Source organism: Oncorhynchus mykiss, chromosome 20 (assembly GCF_013265735.2).
Source record: "Oncorhynchus mykiss isolate Arlee chromosome 20, USDA_OmykA_1.1, whole genome shotgun sequence".
NCBI lineage: Eukaryota > Metazoa > Chordata > Actinopteri > Salmoniformes > Salmonidae > Oncorhynchus > Oncorhynchus mykiss.
The window spans coordinates 13,868,886-13,883,574 of record NC_048584.1 but is presented as its reverse complement, the minus strand read 5'-3'; the positions used below and the strand labels follow the sequence as shown (position 1 = coordinate 13,883,574).

At 43.0% G+C, this 14,689-nt stretch overlaps 1 protein-coding gene across 2 annotated transcripts in view; it reads left to right on the top strand.

Annotated features, from left to right (window-relative positions):
• Nucleotides 1-14,689, top strand: part of LOC110499015 (glutamate receptor ionotropic, delta-1-like) — a 424,887-nt gene that overhangs the window by 210,249 nt on the left and 199,949 nt on the right. For both annotated transcript variants that reach the window (XM_036955858.1, XM_036955857.1), the window contains exon 3: nt 6,682-6,966. In XM_036955858.1, coding sequence (XP_036811753.1) covers nt 6,682-6,966 — 285 coding nt within the window. The remainder of the gene's footprint in view (nt 1-6,681; nt 6,967-14,689) is intronic.

The window sequence follows — 14,689 nt, the reverse complement described above, 5'->3', positions numbered from 1 at the left end:
GACCACCAGAGGGCATCTTTGAGAAGCATTTGATAGTCTCCCATATTGGCATTACGAGAGAATTTAAAACCTTTTTTGTAATAACATAGTACATGGGATTGATTTTAAGAAATTTTGCTTAATCAATTAGATTAATAGTATGGTGTTTCTATTCCTAGAAAAACAAAAAGCAAAACTGTCAGGGTTTCCATTAGGATGGAATTGAAAATATTGCTCTGTACAAAGTGATGGTCGGGAGTAGGCTACAGCGCATTTCCACACCCTAATTGTAGTGTAACCAATACTCATTTTGCCTATGGTAGGCCTACAGTAAATCTAAACATGTTTTTTTCAATGACGTGACTCTCCGACAATAATTACATTTAGAGGAATGGAGGAATCTAAATGAATATCTTAGGGGCATTTTCCATTAGGATCTGTGAGAATATCTGAGAATATCTAAGGGACTTTTATATAATTCTAAATTAATTAATAATAATAATAACAACAATAATAATCACTTTGTTTCAAAAGTAACAATATTTTTGAGATTGAGCGAGAAAAAAGCATTTCTTGATCATGGGGTGAGACATTCTCACTCATTTGTAAATGAAGCCAGTTCGTTATTTAGAATGGTTTATTTCTGGAAAAACCTAACTTGATTGTTTTGCAGACATCACTTGCTCAACACATATATCTTTAGAGTATCATGAACATTTTCATTTATCCATGCTTGTCTCAGAGCAGCACGAAGCAGTACTGAAATAGATGGGAAGGCTATATAGAACGATATTTTGGAGATTATAAAAAAAAATATAGCCAGGCTAATAGCCATAATGACGCTGTCCAATGTCACCATGTGTATTTGAAAAAGTATTTTCCAGTAAGTAACAATTTGTTTGCCTTCATTAGACAACTTTGTTCCAATATTTCTGTAATTCAGTGATATTTATTCCCATAGTAATTCATTATGGATCCATAACTAAATCAAAATTCTGCATTTTTGAAAGTGTTTTTATCATGATTTTATTATCGAAAGCATAAAGATGAAGAAATACAGTACTGCAGAGTATATGCTTTTATATTTGGATAATAAAACATGTGAAGCATTTTGAACATATAAGCCACCTGCATTTGTTTGAGGCTACTGTGCAGTCTGACAAGTAAACATAGCCTACAATACATACCGTGGTAAACATGGGAAAGTGAATCCCAGGAGACCAAGGTTCAATTTCCTGACAGGAAGGAAGGAGTATCCTGGAATGAATGTGTGTGTTCAAACTTTTGACTGGTACTTGCTTAATTAATTTGATTAATTGTATGGTGTTTCTATTCCAGTCTCTGACTCGTTATGACGTTATAATTACTTACATTTGCTTCCACCGTAATGTTTTGTCAGCCATCTTTGCTGAAGAAAGTCACCTGCGACGGGTGGCTCGTGTCAAATTTTGCATTGGAACCACTTGATATGATTGGTAAAATAAAAACCTTCGGGACCCAAATTCATAATGAGTGTTCTAACTCACCCTTATGGTGGTCTGGAGCAATGAAGCCATGAGGCTCAAAGTCCCGCGGTGTAAACTCGCGGGAACCACTGTAGATTAGAATTTCAACCCATTGGTGCCGCATCTAAAGTGAACTGACACTGAAATGAGATGAAGCTGATTGTTTACCTACAGTAATGGCAATGGGGCCCACTGAAGTTGGAGTGAGGGCATTTGATGAACATGGAGCAGTATGCAGCCTTTAAATTGTTGGAATACAGGGTCATCCTATTTCTTGAAAAAGCAATTGGGAAGATTGCCGACACCTGAGATTTCAGGTTGCATTTTCTTAGGGACGTCGTTTCCCCCTCTACTCTGTTTTGGGACCCAATTGATTTAGAGCAGATGAAACCCACTTACCATAATCCAGTGAAGCATGTGTTCAATTTACAGCAGTCTGGTGTTCCCCTCTTCTGTGAATCCAATGAGATCTTCCTGGTTTTCACATTAGCTGGTCTTTTGAATCATGTTGATTTCCTGGCCTGATTTCTTTTCCCTGAGCATGGGGGATGAAAATGGAAAATGACATTGGGATATGTGCCCTCAGCCCTCGAGACGATTCTCTTCCCTCTGAAGTCTGCTCCCGTTCTCTCCGTTCTCCATAACATTTCTTTGCGGAGTACACTTTTTTTTTTGCCGCCGACCATCCAATCCATTTCCATCAAAGGTACTTGTACCATGATAGAGACGTTGTACGACTCAGCCAATCAATGCTTAGAAACAGCCATGTTGTAGTTCCCTTTGGTTTGAGGAAGGACATAGCCCACACAGAGACTGGTGGTGGTATGACAGATTGGTATTTTATAAAGATAATTAGTTGTGATGCACACGTTAGCTCTTTTTGGAGAAGAACTCATTAGCAATTATAACACTCCAATAGGACATGAGGGCTGTGTCTAGACTCAAGAAAATGGATTAGTCACTAATGGGACGCTGTGCTGGAGCCTCAATCACTAATTTGTTCCCGGGCCTCAAGAGCATGAGGTGAGGTGTTTACTGAACCACGGTGAGCTCCAGAAGTATTGGGACAGTGACAATTTTGTTGTTATTTTAGCTCTGCACTCCAGCACTTTGGATTTGAAATAATCCAATGACTATGAGACTAAAGTGCAAACTGTCAGCTTTAATTTGAGGGTATTTTCCTCCATATCAGGTAAATCATTTAGAAGTCACAGCCTTTTTTTGTACATAGGGGACCAAAAGTATTGGAAGAAATTCACTTATATGTGTGTTAAAGTAGTAAAAAGTTAAGTATTTGGTCTCACATTCATAGCATCCAATTACTACGTCACGCTAGTGACTCTACACATTTGTTTCGATGCATTTGCTGTTTGTTTTGGTTGTGTTTCAGTGCCCAGCAGAGATTCATAATAAATAACGTATTGTGTCATTTTGGAGTCACTTTTATTGGAATTAAGAATGGAATATGTTTCTAAACAATTCTACAAGGCTACCATGATTACGGATAATCCTGAATGAATCATGAATAATGATGAGGTAGAAAGTTACAGAGGCATAAATATCATACCCCCCCCCCCCCCCCCCCCCCCCCACAAAGATTATAACCTCTCCTGTTATTGTAATGGTGAGAGGTTAGCATGTCTTGGAGGTATAATACACTACATGACCAAATGTATGTGGACACCTGCTTGTCGAACATCTCATTCCAAATTCGGGGGCATTAATATGGAGTTGGTCCCGCCTTTGCTGCGATAACAGCCTCCACTCTTCTGGGAAGGCTTTCCACTAGATGTTGGAACGTATCTGCGGGGACTTCCATTCAGCCACAAGAGCGTTAGTGAGGTCAGGCACTGATGTTGGGCGATTAGACCTGGCTACCGGTCGGCGTTCCAATTCAAAGGTGTTCGAGGAAGTTGAGGTCAGGGCTCTGTATAGGCCAGTCAAGTTCTTCCACACCGATCTCGACAAACTATTTCTGTATGGACCTCTCTTGCACGTCGGCATTGTTATGTTATGCTGAAATAGGAAAGGGCCTTCCTCAAACTGTTGCCACAAAGTTGGAATAACAGAATCCTCTAGAATGTCATTGCATGCTGTAGCGTTAAGATTTCCCTACCCAGGAACTAATGGGCATAGCCCAAACCATGAAAAACAGCCCCAGACCATTACTTCTCCTCCACCCAACTTTACAGTTGGCACTATCCATTCTGGTAGGTAGCATTCTCCTGGCATCTGCCAAACCCGGATTTGTTTGTCAGACTGCCAGATGGTGAAGCATGATTCATCACTCCAGAGAACATGTTTCCACTGCTCCAGTGTCCATTGGTGGCAAGCTTTTCACCTCTCTCGCATGGTGATCTTAGGCTTGTGTGCAGCTGCTCAGCCATGGAAACCCATTTCATAATGCTCCCGACGAACAGTTATTGTACTGACGTTGCTTCCAGAGGCAGAATGGAACTTGGTAGTGAGTGTTGCAACCGAGGACAGATTATTTTTATGCACTACGCTCTTCAGCCCCGTGCTATGAGCATGTGTGTCTTACCACTTCGCGGTTGAGCTGTTGTTGCTCCTAGACGTTTCCACTTACAGCACTTACAGTTAACCGGGGAAGCCCTAGCAGGGCAGAAATTTGACAAACTGACTTGTTGGAAAGGTGGTATCCTATGTAAGGGAAGCCCTAGCAGGGCAGAAATTTGACAAACTGACTTGTTGGAAAGGAGGTATGATGGTGCCACGTTCAAAGTCACTAAGCTCTTCAGTAAGGCCATTCTACTGCCAATGTTTGTCTATGGAGATTGCATGGCTGTGTGCTTGAGTTTATACACCTGTCAGTGTGGCTGAAATAGCAGAACCCCCTAATTTGAAGAGGTGTCCACATACTTTTGTATATATAGTGTATTTGTGCGTCTGTAATCATTATTCACAATTCATTCACGACTATCCGTAATCATGGTAGCATCCACATTGCGTATTTAGAAACATATTCAACAGGTTTTTTTTTTTTTACAATAAAATGGACTCCAAAATGACACAATACATTATTTAATATGAATTTCTATTGGGCACAAAATAATTAGAAACACAATCCAAACAAACAGCAAATGCATCCAACAAGTTTGTCGAGTCACAAGCGTGATGTAGTCATTGTGTGCTTGGAATATGGGACCAAATGCTAAACTTCAGACTACTTTAATACAAATAAGTGAATTTGGCCCTATTCTTTGGTGCCGTAAAATGTGGGGACTATGTACTTAAGTGCTGTGATTTCTAAACGGTTCACCCGATATCAAATCCTAAATGCTGGAATACAGAGCCAAAACAACAAAAAATGTCTCAATACTTGTGTGTGTGTGTGGACGTGTTTAACTATTCCTGAATAGTAAGCAAACTGGAGACATTTTGTTAGTCCTCGCAAGGTCAAATGCTATTTCTAGGGGGAGTAGAGTTAAGGTTAGAATTATGTTAAGGGTTAGGAGCTAGGGTTAGGGTTAAGGTTAAGGTTAGGCTAAGGGTAAGATTACAGGTTAGGGTTAGGGAAAATGGGATTTTGAATGGGACTGAATTGTGTGTCCCCTCAAGGATTGCTGTACAAGACTGTGTGTGTGTGTGTGTGTGTGTGTGTGTGTGTGTGTAAAAGCCTGTCTGTAGGGGGATCAGGGGGCATATAGACAGTGAGCAAAGGTCCTATTGATGGAGACCCACCAACAAACCAGAGCTTTTAATTCAGTGTAACACGATTTAACACTCAATTGGCCTTGAGTAATAGCCAGCCAGACAATGAGCAATCCCTTTTGTCTTGTGTCAGCAAGTCATTCAATGAATCCTCCTCCTCACCCCATCTTGGCCCCATTCTCTCTTTTTTATTAAAAACAATTTCGCTCGCTATTCTCCCCAACCTTGTATCGATCCCAGACGGTTTTAGAGGCACTTTTAATTTCATTTTCATTTGACACCGTTTGAGTAGCTTAAAAACAATCAAGGAAATCCAGTTGGCAGATCCATTATGTTGGCTGATGTGGAGGTAAGGGGCCTGGGCTGGGCTCCCGGGTGTTTGCCCTGGGATGTGTTGTCACCAGGGGAGCAGGGGAAAGGAACAGGGGGGATTTTCTTTGAAAGACATGGGGAGTGAAGCAGATCAATCCCATCATGCTTTTGGGCTGTGAATAGTGCTGTGCTTTCTTTGATTACGTCCTCATTAGCAGTATTTGTTTTAAAGCCAAAGCGATGCTCTTATACTCTGTGGATTCACCCAGTCCAAGCCAAGGGTTCCATCCCAAATGGCACCCCGTACCCTGTAAAGTACACTACTTTTGACCAGCACCAATAGGGCTCTGTTCAAAAGTGGTGCACTATGCATGGAATAGGGTGCCATTTAGGATACAGCCCTAGTCTCTGGAGGTCTTACTTAAGCTGCTGCGGATAACGTAACATAAGCCCTCTGCAGTGGGCGAGTGTTAGTGTGAGACTGTCTTTTCTCCTTTGTCGCGGACTCATGGTGCAGTGAACGAATGGGCTTAAGATCACTGTGTGTCCTGTGTGTCTCGTTTTTAAATCCCTCAACCGGGAATAATTTGCCCTAGCTCTGTAGGACCTCTAAAATGAAGAGCAGTCAGTGCTCAAGGTTGCCAAGTCCTGCGAGGGTGTGTGTGAGCTAAATATTCGAGAAGATTCGGAAAAATGTCATACTAATCATGAGGAGAGAGAGAAGATCTTATAGGGGATTGAGAGTCAGATCCCTTTATAGTTGCTGTAACGCAATGCGTAATCTGTGTCAGCTGCCCACTGTGGAACTGCCAAAGCCTAGAGTCACTGTTGCATGCAGTGGTTGTGTATCCAAACTGAGCGATTGCAAAGGGAAGTCATGAAGCAATTGACTCTGACTCTCTTTACAATAACCGTTTCTTCTTAATCATTATTCTTAATCGTTTCCTCACATTGACTTAAGGCAATGCATTCAACGCTGTAATGTGAGCATTAGTACTCACAGAAGGCTAAAATTTGATTTTCATAATATTATATTTTCTTCTTATGACAATGTACAGGATGTGTTTTATAGTGAGATTGATGGGCTGCTTACTTCACCGTACTTAATCCTCTCTTTCTCTCTCTCTCTCTCTCTCTCTCTCTCTCTCTCTCTCTCTCTCTCTCTCTCTCTCTCTCTCTCTCTCTCTCTCTCTTTCTCTACCTCCTACCCCAGCCTGTGAGCTGATGACCCAGGGCATCCTGGCCCTGGTCACCTCTACGGGCTGTGCATCGGCCAGCGCCCTCCAATCCCTGACGGACGCCATGCACATCCCGCACCTGTACGTCCAGCGGAGCGGCGAGGGCTCGCCACGCACCGCCTGCCAGCTCAACCCCAGTCCTGATGGCCAGCGCTACACCTTGGCGGCGCGCCCACCCGTCCGCCTCAACGAAGTCATGCTCACGCTGGTCGGCGAGCTGCGCTGGCAGAAGTTCATTGTCTTTTATGACAATGAGTATGGTAAGTGTGGAGTATGTACTGGCGCCCACTCTACCTAGCTCGTGAACGCGCCTCAGAGCCGCAGCTTAAAAAAGGATTCTGGAGCATGGTGGAAGGAGGTTGATGACGAGGGGTGTGGGGGCGAGGGGTGAAGGGTGGGGTGGTTCCGGCGACACAGGTGCTCCAATCAATGGAGCCCCTCAGGGTTGAGCGATCAGATGGAGTAAATGGAGCTTACTCACGGTCACATGGGAATCTCGCTGTGAGAAGAGGGAGAGAGGCTGTCTTACTCATCAACGAACCACCTGTTCCTGAGACTTATTGAATGGTGTTAATCAGGATCAAATGAGTCAGATAGTAGCGCAAACCCACTTGAGAACTCACACTCACACTTTACTCCCCCCCCCCCCCCCCCCCCCCCCTTACTAGCTCTGACTTTGCTGATTGCTACTTTATTCAGGAACATGTACTTACTATGACTGTGATATGTGGTTGTCCCACCTAGCTATCTTAAGATGAATACACTAGCTCTAAGTCGCTCTGGATAAGAGTGTCTGCTAAAATGACAAATGTAAATGTATGATGGAATGTACTGTACAGTAGCTCCATGATTGGATCCATGATTTTACAGCATGTTCCTTGCAGCTCAATGCTTTTAGATTAGAATACTATTCCCTATTTGATATTGTTCCGTTATAGGCCGATGTGTCTACATTTTTGAATGTAGAGAGAGGCAACAGAAAAGTTTGGAAGTTCAACCTGTCTATGTTTGGTTTGCTTCAGTGATGCCCTTGAACCAGGGTCTTTATCAGTATTACCCAGGTTATTTCATTATTGTCGGATGACTGCTTACCGGCATGTTCACACAGGCAGCCCAATTCTGATATTTATTTCTACTAACTGGTCTTTTGACCAATCACGTTGGATCTTTCCCAGAGCTGATCTGATTGGTCAAAAGACCAAATAGTGAAAAAAATATATCAGAATTGGGCTGCCTGTCTAAACACAGCCTATGAGGGATTTTCAGTTCTTCACCATGGGATTTGGATTCTCAGAACAGTGTAGCAGATTGCAGTGCATGTGTGGGTGGCATAGGCCATATTAGGGGTAAGATATGAATGTTTCCGGCTGCTATTCTGTTGTTGATCAAAACCACGAGCAAGCTGATACGGCACTCTATCCACATGAGGAAGAGATTAGAAACGGCTGTTATATCTTCATGTTTTGCGCTTCTTCATTTGTTCTCTTAGTGAATGTGGCATTTTAATATGAATGGTTTTTAATTGCTTTCATAAACCTGTTTGTTTCACCGTATTAGCTTGTGTTGCGTCCTATAATTGGACTTTTAAGAAAGCAAAAGTGATGTCAATTAACTTCTACGGCAATTAAGATAGCTAGTGAATATAAAGTGTTAGCCTGTAGAGGATTGGTTTAATGTGTATCCTTCAATATTTTCCCCACAGCATCTTCGTATGACTTCAATTCCTATGGAGTTCTGTACACCGATTGTTGCATCATCCCCACGTAGTTTTGGCCAATGAATCAGATCAAATCAAATTGTATTTGTCCTTTTCCAACGATGCAGAGTTAAAGATAAAACCATTTAATGAAAAGTTTAAATAGTGACAAGAAATTAATACACAGTGAATTAACGGACAACAATAATGAGTAAAAAATAACTATATATATATACAGGGAGTACCAATACCGAGTCAATGTGCAGGAGTACGACTTTTGGGGTACCAAAAACTATTTTAGGGGGCCAAAAGTATTTGGACAAATTCACTTATGTGTATTAAAGTAGTCAAAAGTTTAGTATTTGGTCCCATATTCCCAGCAGATAACGAACACATCAAGCTTGTGACTACAAACTTGTTGGATGCGTTTGCAGTTTGTTTTCATTCTGATTCAGATTATTTTGTGCCCAATAGAAATGAATGGTAAATAATGTAGAGTCATTTTGAGTCACTTTGATTGTAAATAAGAATGAAATATGTTTCTAAACAGTCCTACATTAACGTGGACGCTACCATGATTACGGATAATCCTGAATGAATCTTATAGAGGCATGCAAATCATTACCCCCCCCCCCAAAAAATGCTAACCTCCACTGTTATTGTAATCGTGAGAGGTTAGCATGTCTCAAATTAAAGCTGACAGTCTGCACGTTAACCTCATAGTCATTGTATAATTAAAAAGTAGGTGTCGTGTCCCAATACATTTGGAGCTCCCTTTAGGTAGGGGTAAAGTGACTAGGCAACAGGATGGATAATAGACAGTAGCAGCAGCAGCATATGTGGTGAGTGTGAAAGTCTGTGTTGCGCCAGCATGCATGTGTGCACATGTTACGCGTGTGTGAACATATGTAGCGCGTGGGTGTGTGTGTGTGTGTTGGAGTGTCCGTGTAAGTACGTGACTGTGTGGGTAGAGTCCAGTGTGTGTCAGTGCAAGAGAGTTAGTGCAAAAAAAAGGGTCAATGCAGGTAGTCCGTGTAGATATTTGATTAGCTATTTAGCAGTCTTGTTCAGCAGTCTTATGGCTTGGGGATTGAAGCTGTTCAGGGTCCTGTTGTTTCCAGACTTGGTGCACTGGTACCACTTGCTGTGCGGTAGCAGAGAGAACAGCCTAAGTCTTGGGTGGCTGGAGCCTTTCGGAAAAAAAATTGGGGCTTCCTCTGACAACGCCTGACCTCAAACCTGTATACAGTTCTATTATGTTCTATTATGATATTCTTCTAGTGTTTCAAAGAGTTTTAGAGGCCGTCGAGGATGCATAATGTCTTTCTGTTCTCAAGGTAAACAAACATGCATGTGGACGTTACAAAAGAGGGTCGCGCACCACTACACTTTACAATCGAAGGTCATAACAGAGCACAAGAAATGGTTGTCACCGAACTATCTGACTCACCAAATGAGTTGGATTATAAACAGGCATATACAAGCCAGCTTTTTCCTCCCCACAACTCCATCCCCCCAAACCCAACCTCAGCAATATCCCTCCCTTTGATGAGCAAAGGCATTAAAAAGTGAGGGGAGGAGAAAAAGGCACATTTATTCAAATTAAGGCCTTTGTTTAAGTTTATTAGGAGCAGATGGGGTCTGGGTTTGGGTGTCCAGGCCTGGCTCCAGCCTGGCCCAGGCCTGACAGCTGAATGATGATGATTAAGGAGAGTCCTTGGATTGCATTGCGTCTTCCATCCCATCTCCCCCTTCTCCACACTGCCTCCCTTGCCTTCCCTGTCCTCTCTTAACCTCCATGCTCATTCTCCCTTTCATTTTTTAATTCTGTCTGTCTTGCATCCTCTCTCTCTCTCTCTCTCTTCTAATTCACTTTACGTCTGTGTCTCTCTCTCTTCTCTCTCTCTGTTTATTTTGCTGTCGCACTCTCTCACTTTCTCTCTCTCTCATTCTTTTTCTCTGTTACTTCCTCATGGAAATCCTGCTTCGCTCCATAAAGCACAGACAATTCCCTCTTCTTGCTTGCTGACAAAAGGACAAAAGGGCAAATCCCTCTTACCTGTTATAGAAATGTGTGCAGTGATGCTGCTTGAAATGCAGAAATAGCATTATTTTTTATTTTTTTTAACTTCAGTCCCATGAACAGTGTGGAGTAGACAGTTTTTGGCTGGCATATGGTTAGAAACAACTGCCGAGACAATGTTTACTGCTCTGCGTTCTCCATATATCTGGCTAACACCTAACTCGAAGTCCTCCTGACTTTACCCGGGTCGCGTCAGCCAAACTAGTTGCCATCATTGCGGATTGTGAAAGCAGTCCTTTTGGTTATACCATGCACGCCACTTGCTACATAGCACTGCTTTGAACACGGGGTCAGTCTTGTAAAAAATAACAGAGTGAGTAATGAATGAATAAATACATTAATTCATTAAAGGTGCACTATGCAGAAATCGCTCCGGCATTTCCTGGTTACTAAAATTTTAGTAAAGTACGGAGAATCATTGTACCATCTTAACCACTGTGAAATATATTTTCCATAACCCAAAATATTGTATTTTCAGGTGTTTGAAGCTGGTGTACAAAACCGAAAATAAAAGATACAAAAACAAAACTTAAGAATGCGAAGCCAAGAAATAGCGCACATAGAACAGATCTACCGCTTCTTGGACTTGCTTTGCCATGAGAATGACAGATCTATAGCTCACGTTTGTATGTGAATTTGGTCGGGTCTCCCAAAAAGTGACATATTGCAGCTTTAATAATCGAGCCCCACTCGATTGGCTGGGCTATGTCATTATCCTGTGGGAGGCGTTGGGACTCAGGATTTAGACAGCGGGTCTCTATAGAATGAGGAAATGTGGAGAGAAGGGCGAAAACACACCACCGTTACAGTTCATTGAATTGATTTACCCGTTGCATTGATCTGCTCCGTCCTTCACACAGTGCTTCGGCTCACGCTGCGGCTCCGTCGAATGTTCCACCGAGCATGACACAGCAGCTAGGGCCACATCAAATATGGACTCCCAATCACACACAGGCGGACTGGGTTAAGGCTGGCTGCAACCAGGGACTGGATTGTCACCCTGTCCCTTATATGGTGCACTGCTTTCGACCAGGTTCCATACTCATGCTGGGACTTCCTGTTTTCATCAGCACCAATAAGAGGCACCTGTTAGCCAGCCGGGAACGAAAGCCTCCTGACTTTGTGAAAACAGAGAAAAAAAAGAAGGGAGAGTGAGGTGAGAAGCAATGAGGGCTGGATGATGTGTGTTGACTCACGGGGTTGTGACCTCACAATGCTGTACATGGGTTTCTGCCTTCATTTCCGCCTGCTGGTTTACAATGCTGTCTGGAGCTGACAGGCTGTAATATATCTATGCGCTGAGTGTACAACACATTAAGGACACCTGCTCTTTCCAAGACATAGACTGACCAGGTGAATCCAGGTGAAAGTGATGACGCCTTATTGATGTCACATGTTAAATCCACTTCAATCAGTTCAGATGAAGGGGAGGAGACAGGTTGAACAAGGATTATTATTTTTTACGCCTTGAGACAATTGAGACATGGATTGTGTGTGTGTGCCATTCAGAAGGTGAATGGGCAAGAAAAAAATGCAAGTGCCTTTGAACAGGGTGCGGCTGAAGTTGCCAGGCGCATCGGTTTGTGTCAAGAAATACACTACTGCTGGGTTTTTCACGCTCAACAGTTTCCCCGTGTGTATCAAGAATGGTCCAGCACCCAAAGGACATCCAGCCAACTTGACACAACTGTGGGAAGCATTGGGGGTCAATATTGGGCGGCATCCCTGTAGAGGCTTTCACCACCTTGCCGAGTCCGTTCCCCAACAAATTGAAGCTGCACTGAGTGCAAAAGCTACAACAGTAAGTGCCAGGCGCACCGGCTTGAAAGTGTCAAGAACTTCAACGTTGCTGTGTTTTTCACACCCACCTGGAAATAGTTTCCAGTTTCCTCAAGAATGGTCCACAGGACATCCAGATGACTTGACACAACTGTGGGAAGCATTGGAGTCAACATGGGCCAGCATCCCTTTGGAACACTTTTGAGGCGGTTCAAAGGGCAAACGGGTGTGTATTCTTATGTTGGTGATAGGTCATTTATAGGGGTCGGGGTAAACTGGTTGAGTGGATACACAGGTTCAGGGTTCGCCACATAAGATTTTCATAATCACTATCAGAGTTGAATGCAGGGCATTTGAAGTTCAGCACCAGTTCAACACCCCATGTGCCTGACCTGATGTGCTAATACTTTCCCTATTAGCACTCTAGCTGAAATTATTAATTTACTTATCGGCTTCATCATTTTGCTTATGCATGTACAGGTAGCTGCCCAAATAACGGAAATACGAGTAAGTGAGGGATGCATAGTATATTGAACTATTTTGGCTAACATGGCCATGCCCCCATAGGATGACAATGCCCCCATCCACAGGGCATGAGTGGCCACTGAATGGTTTAATGAGCATGAAAACGATGTGAACCATATGTCGTGGCCGTCTCAGTCACCAGATCTCAACCCAATTGAACACTTATGGGAGGTTCTGGAGTGGCGCTTGAGACAGTGTTTTCTACCACCATCTACAAAACACCTCATTATGGAATGACTCATGGGAAAATGTATCTTTCCCATAGAGTTCCAGACATTTGTAGAATCTATTCCAAGGTGCATTGAAGCTGTTCCGGCAGCTTGTGGTGGCCCAATGCCCTATTAACTTGGTGTTTCCTTTATTTTGGCAGTTACCTGTATTTTCCCAGTCTAGACGTGTGGTCCGCAGCAATTTCATTATATTTAGTGGTGTACCTTTATGAATCACAGGCCGTAAAGTCAGGGGGGGGGGGGGGGGGGGGGGGGTTATTACTGTAGCAGTTCTTAATGCCCACTGTCCTGATAGTAATGCCAGCCTCAGTATAAATAAACAAATATCAGCCTGCGGAGGTGATTTCATTTATGGACGAGGAGGAGGAGAGGAGATGTCTGGATTGAAATCAGCTGAGTCACTCCTAGAACTCCTATTACCTTTTACCGCTCCCTTACCCCTCGCTGTGTCATTCAAAATGAGGGATGATATTATCGAGACACCCTGCAGAATGCAGGAACGACATGAACCCAGACAGATTTATTTATACAAACAGCCCCCCCCCGGGAGTGCATGGCTCGGCTTTCGGAGTGGAGGAAAAGGAGGACAAATCCACTCCCAAGCCAGTCACCCCTACCATCTGCCCAAGTCAAGTAACAAAGTATTGCCAGTTAATTAGTCTCCATCTAGCAGATCCTATCTGCTACAGCCGAACAAGTGAACTCGGCGATTGCTCATTTCACGGCAGCTATTGCCTAAGCCTGGCGAGAATGCTAAGGGTGTACCCCGGACCCTTACTAGATAGAGATACATATTTACAGAGCATTAGTGCCTAAATAAACGCCTACTGTGGCCTTAAGCTCGTCTGCTTTCTTGTTTATCTTAGCTTGCAGCGTTACTAGCCTATGAATCCTGATAACACCACCTACTTGGTGATCCGAAGCCAAAAACGTGAAGTTGATTGACCCCCCGTCGAGGGAGGAGTATAATTTTTTTGTATACTCCTGTATAAACATTTTTATGATGACTATAACATTTGTTGGCACCTTCAATTAATTCAAATTTGCCGAACTGCTAAACTTGGAACCAATCAGAACCCTTGTACATACTCCTTGTGATGAAGGCAGCCAATGGCCTGCTTCTATCTAGCCAATTTATTTAAAGCTAGCTAATGTTAGTTTGACTAGCCTAGCTAGCTACTGTAAAAGTCCATGTGTGTTTTCATTAGCTATCTCTCAAAAAACAACATTTTTGAATTATGTTTTGACGTGATTATATGTCTCATTCAAAGTAAATAGCTGCAGGCTTTGAGAAACATTCAATCATATACTTTGCATAGAAACCCAAATAAAAGCATGTAGATAGCAGTGCAGGCTGCTGAGGGGAGGACGGCTCATAACAGTGGCTGGAATGGAGTAGAATTGGTGGAATAGAGTGAAAAAAAGAGATGTGGTTGATACCATTCGCTCCATTCCAGCCAATCAATGTACACAATATACAGTATACAAAAGTATGTGGACACGCCTTCGAATTAGTGGATTCGGCTATTTCAGTCACACTCATTGTTGACAGGTGTATAAAAGCGAGCCACACAGCCATGCAATCTCCATAGACAAACATTGGCATTAGAATGGCCTTACTGAAGACCTCGGTGACTCCGTCATACGATGCCACTTTTCCAACAAGTCAG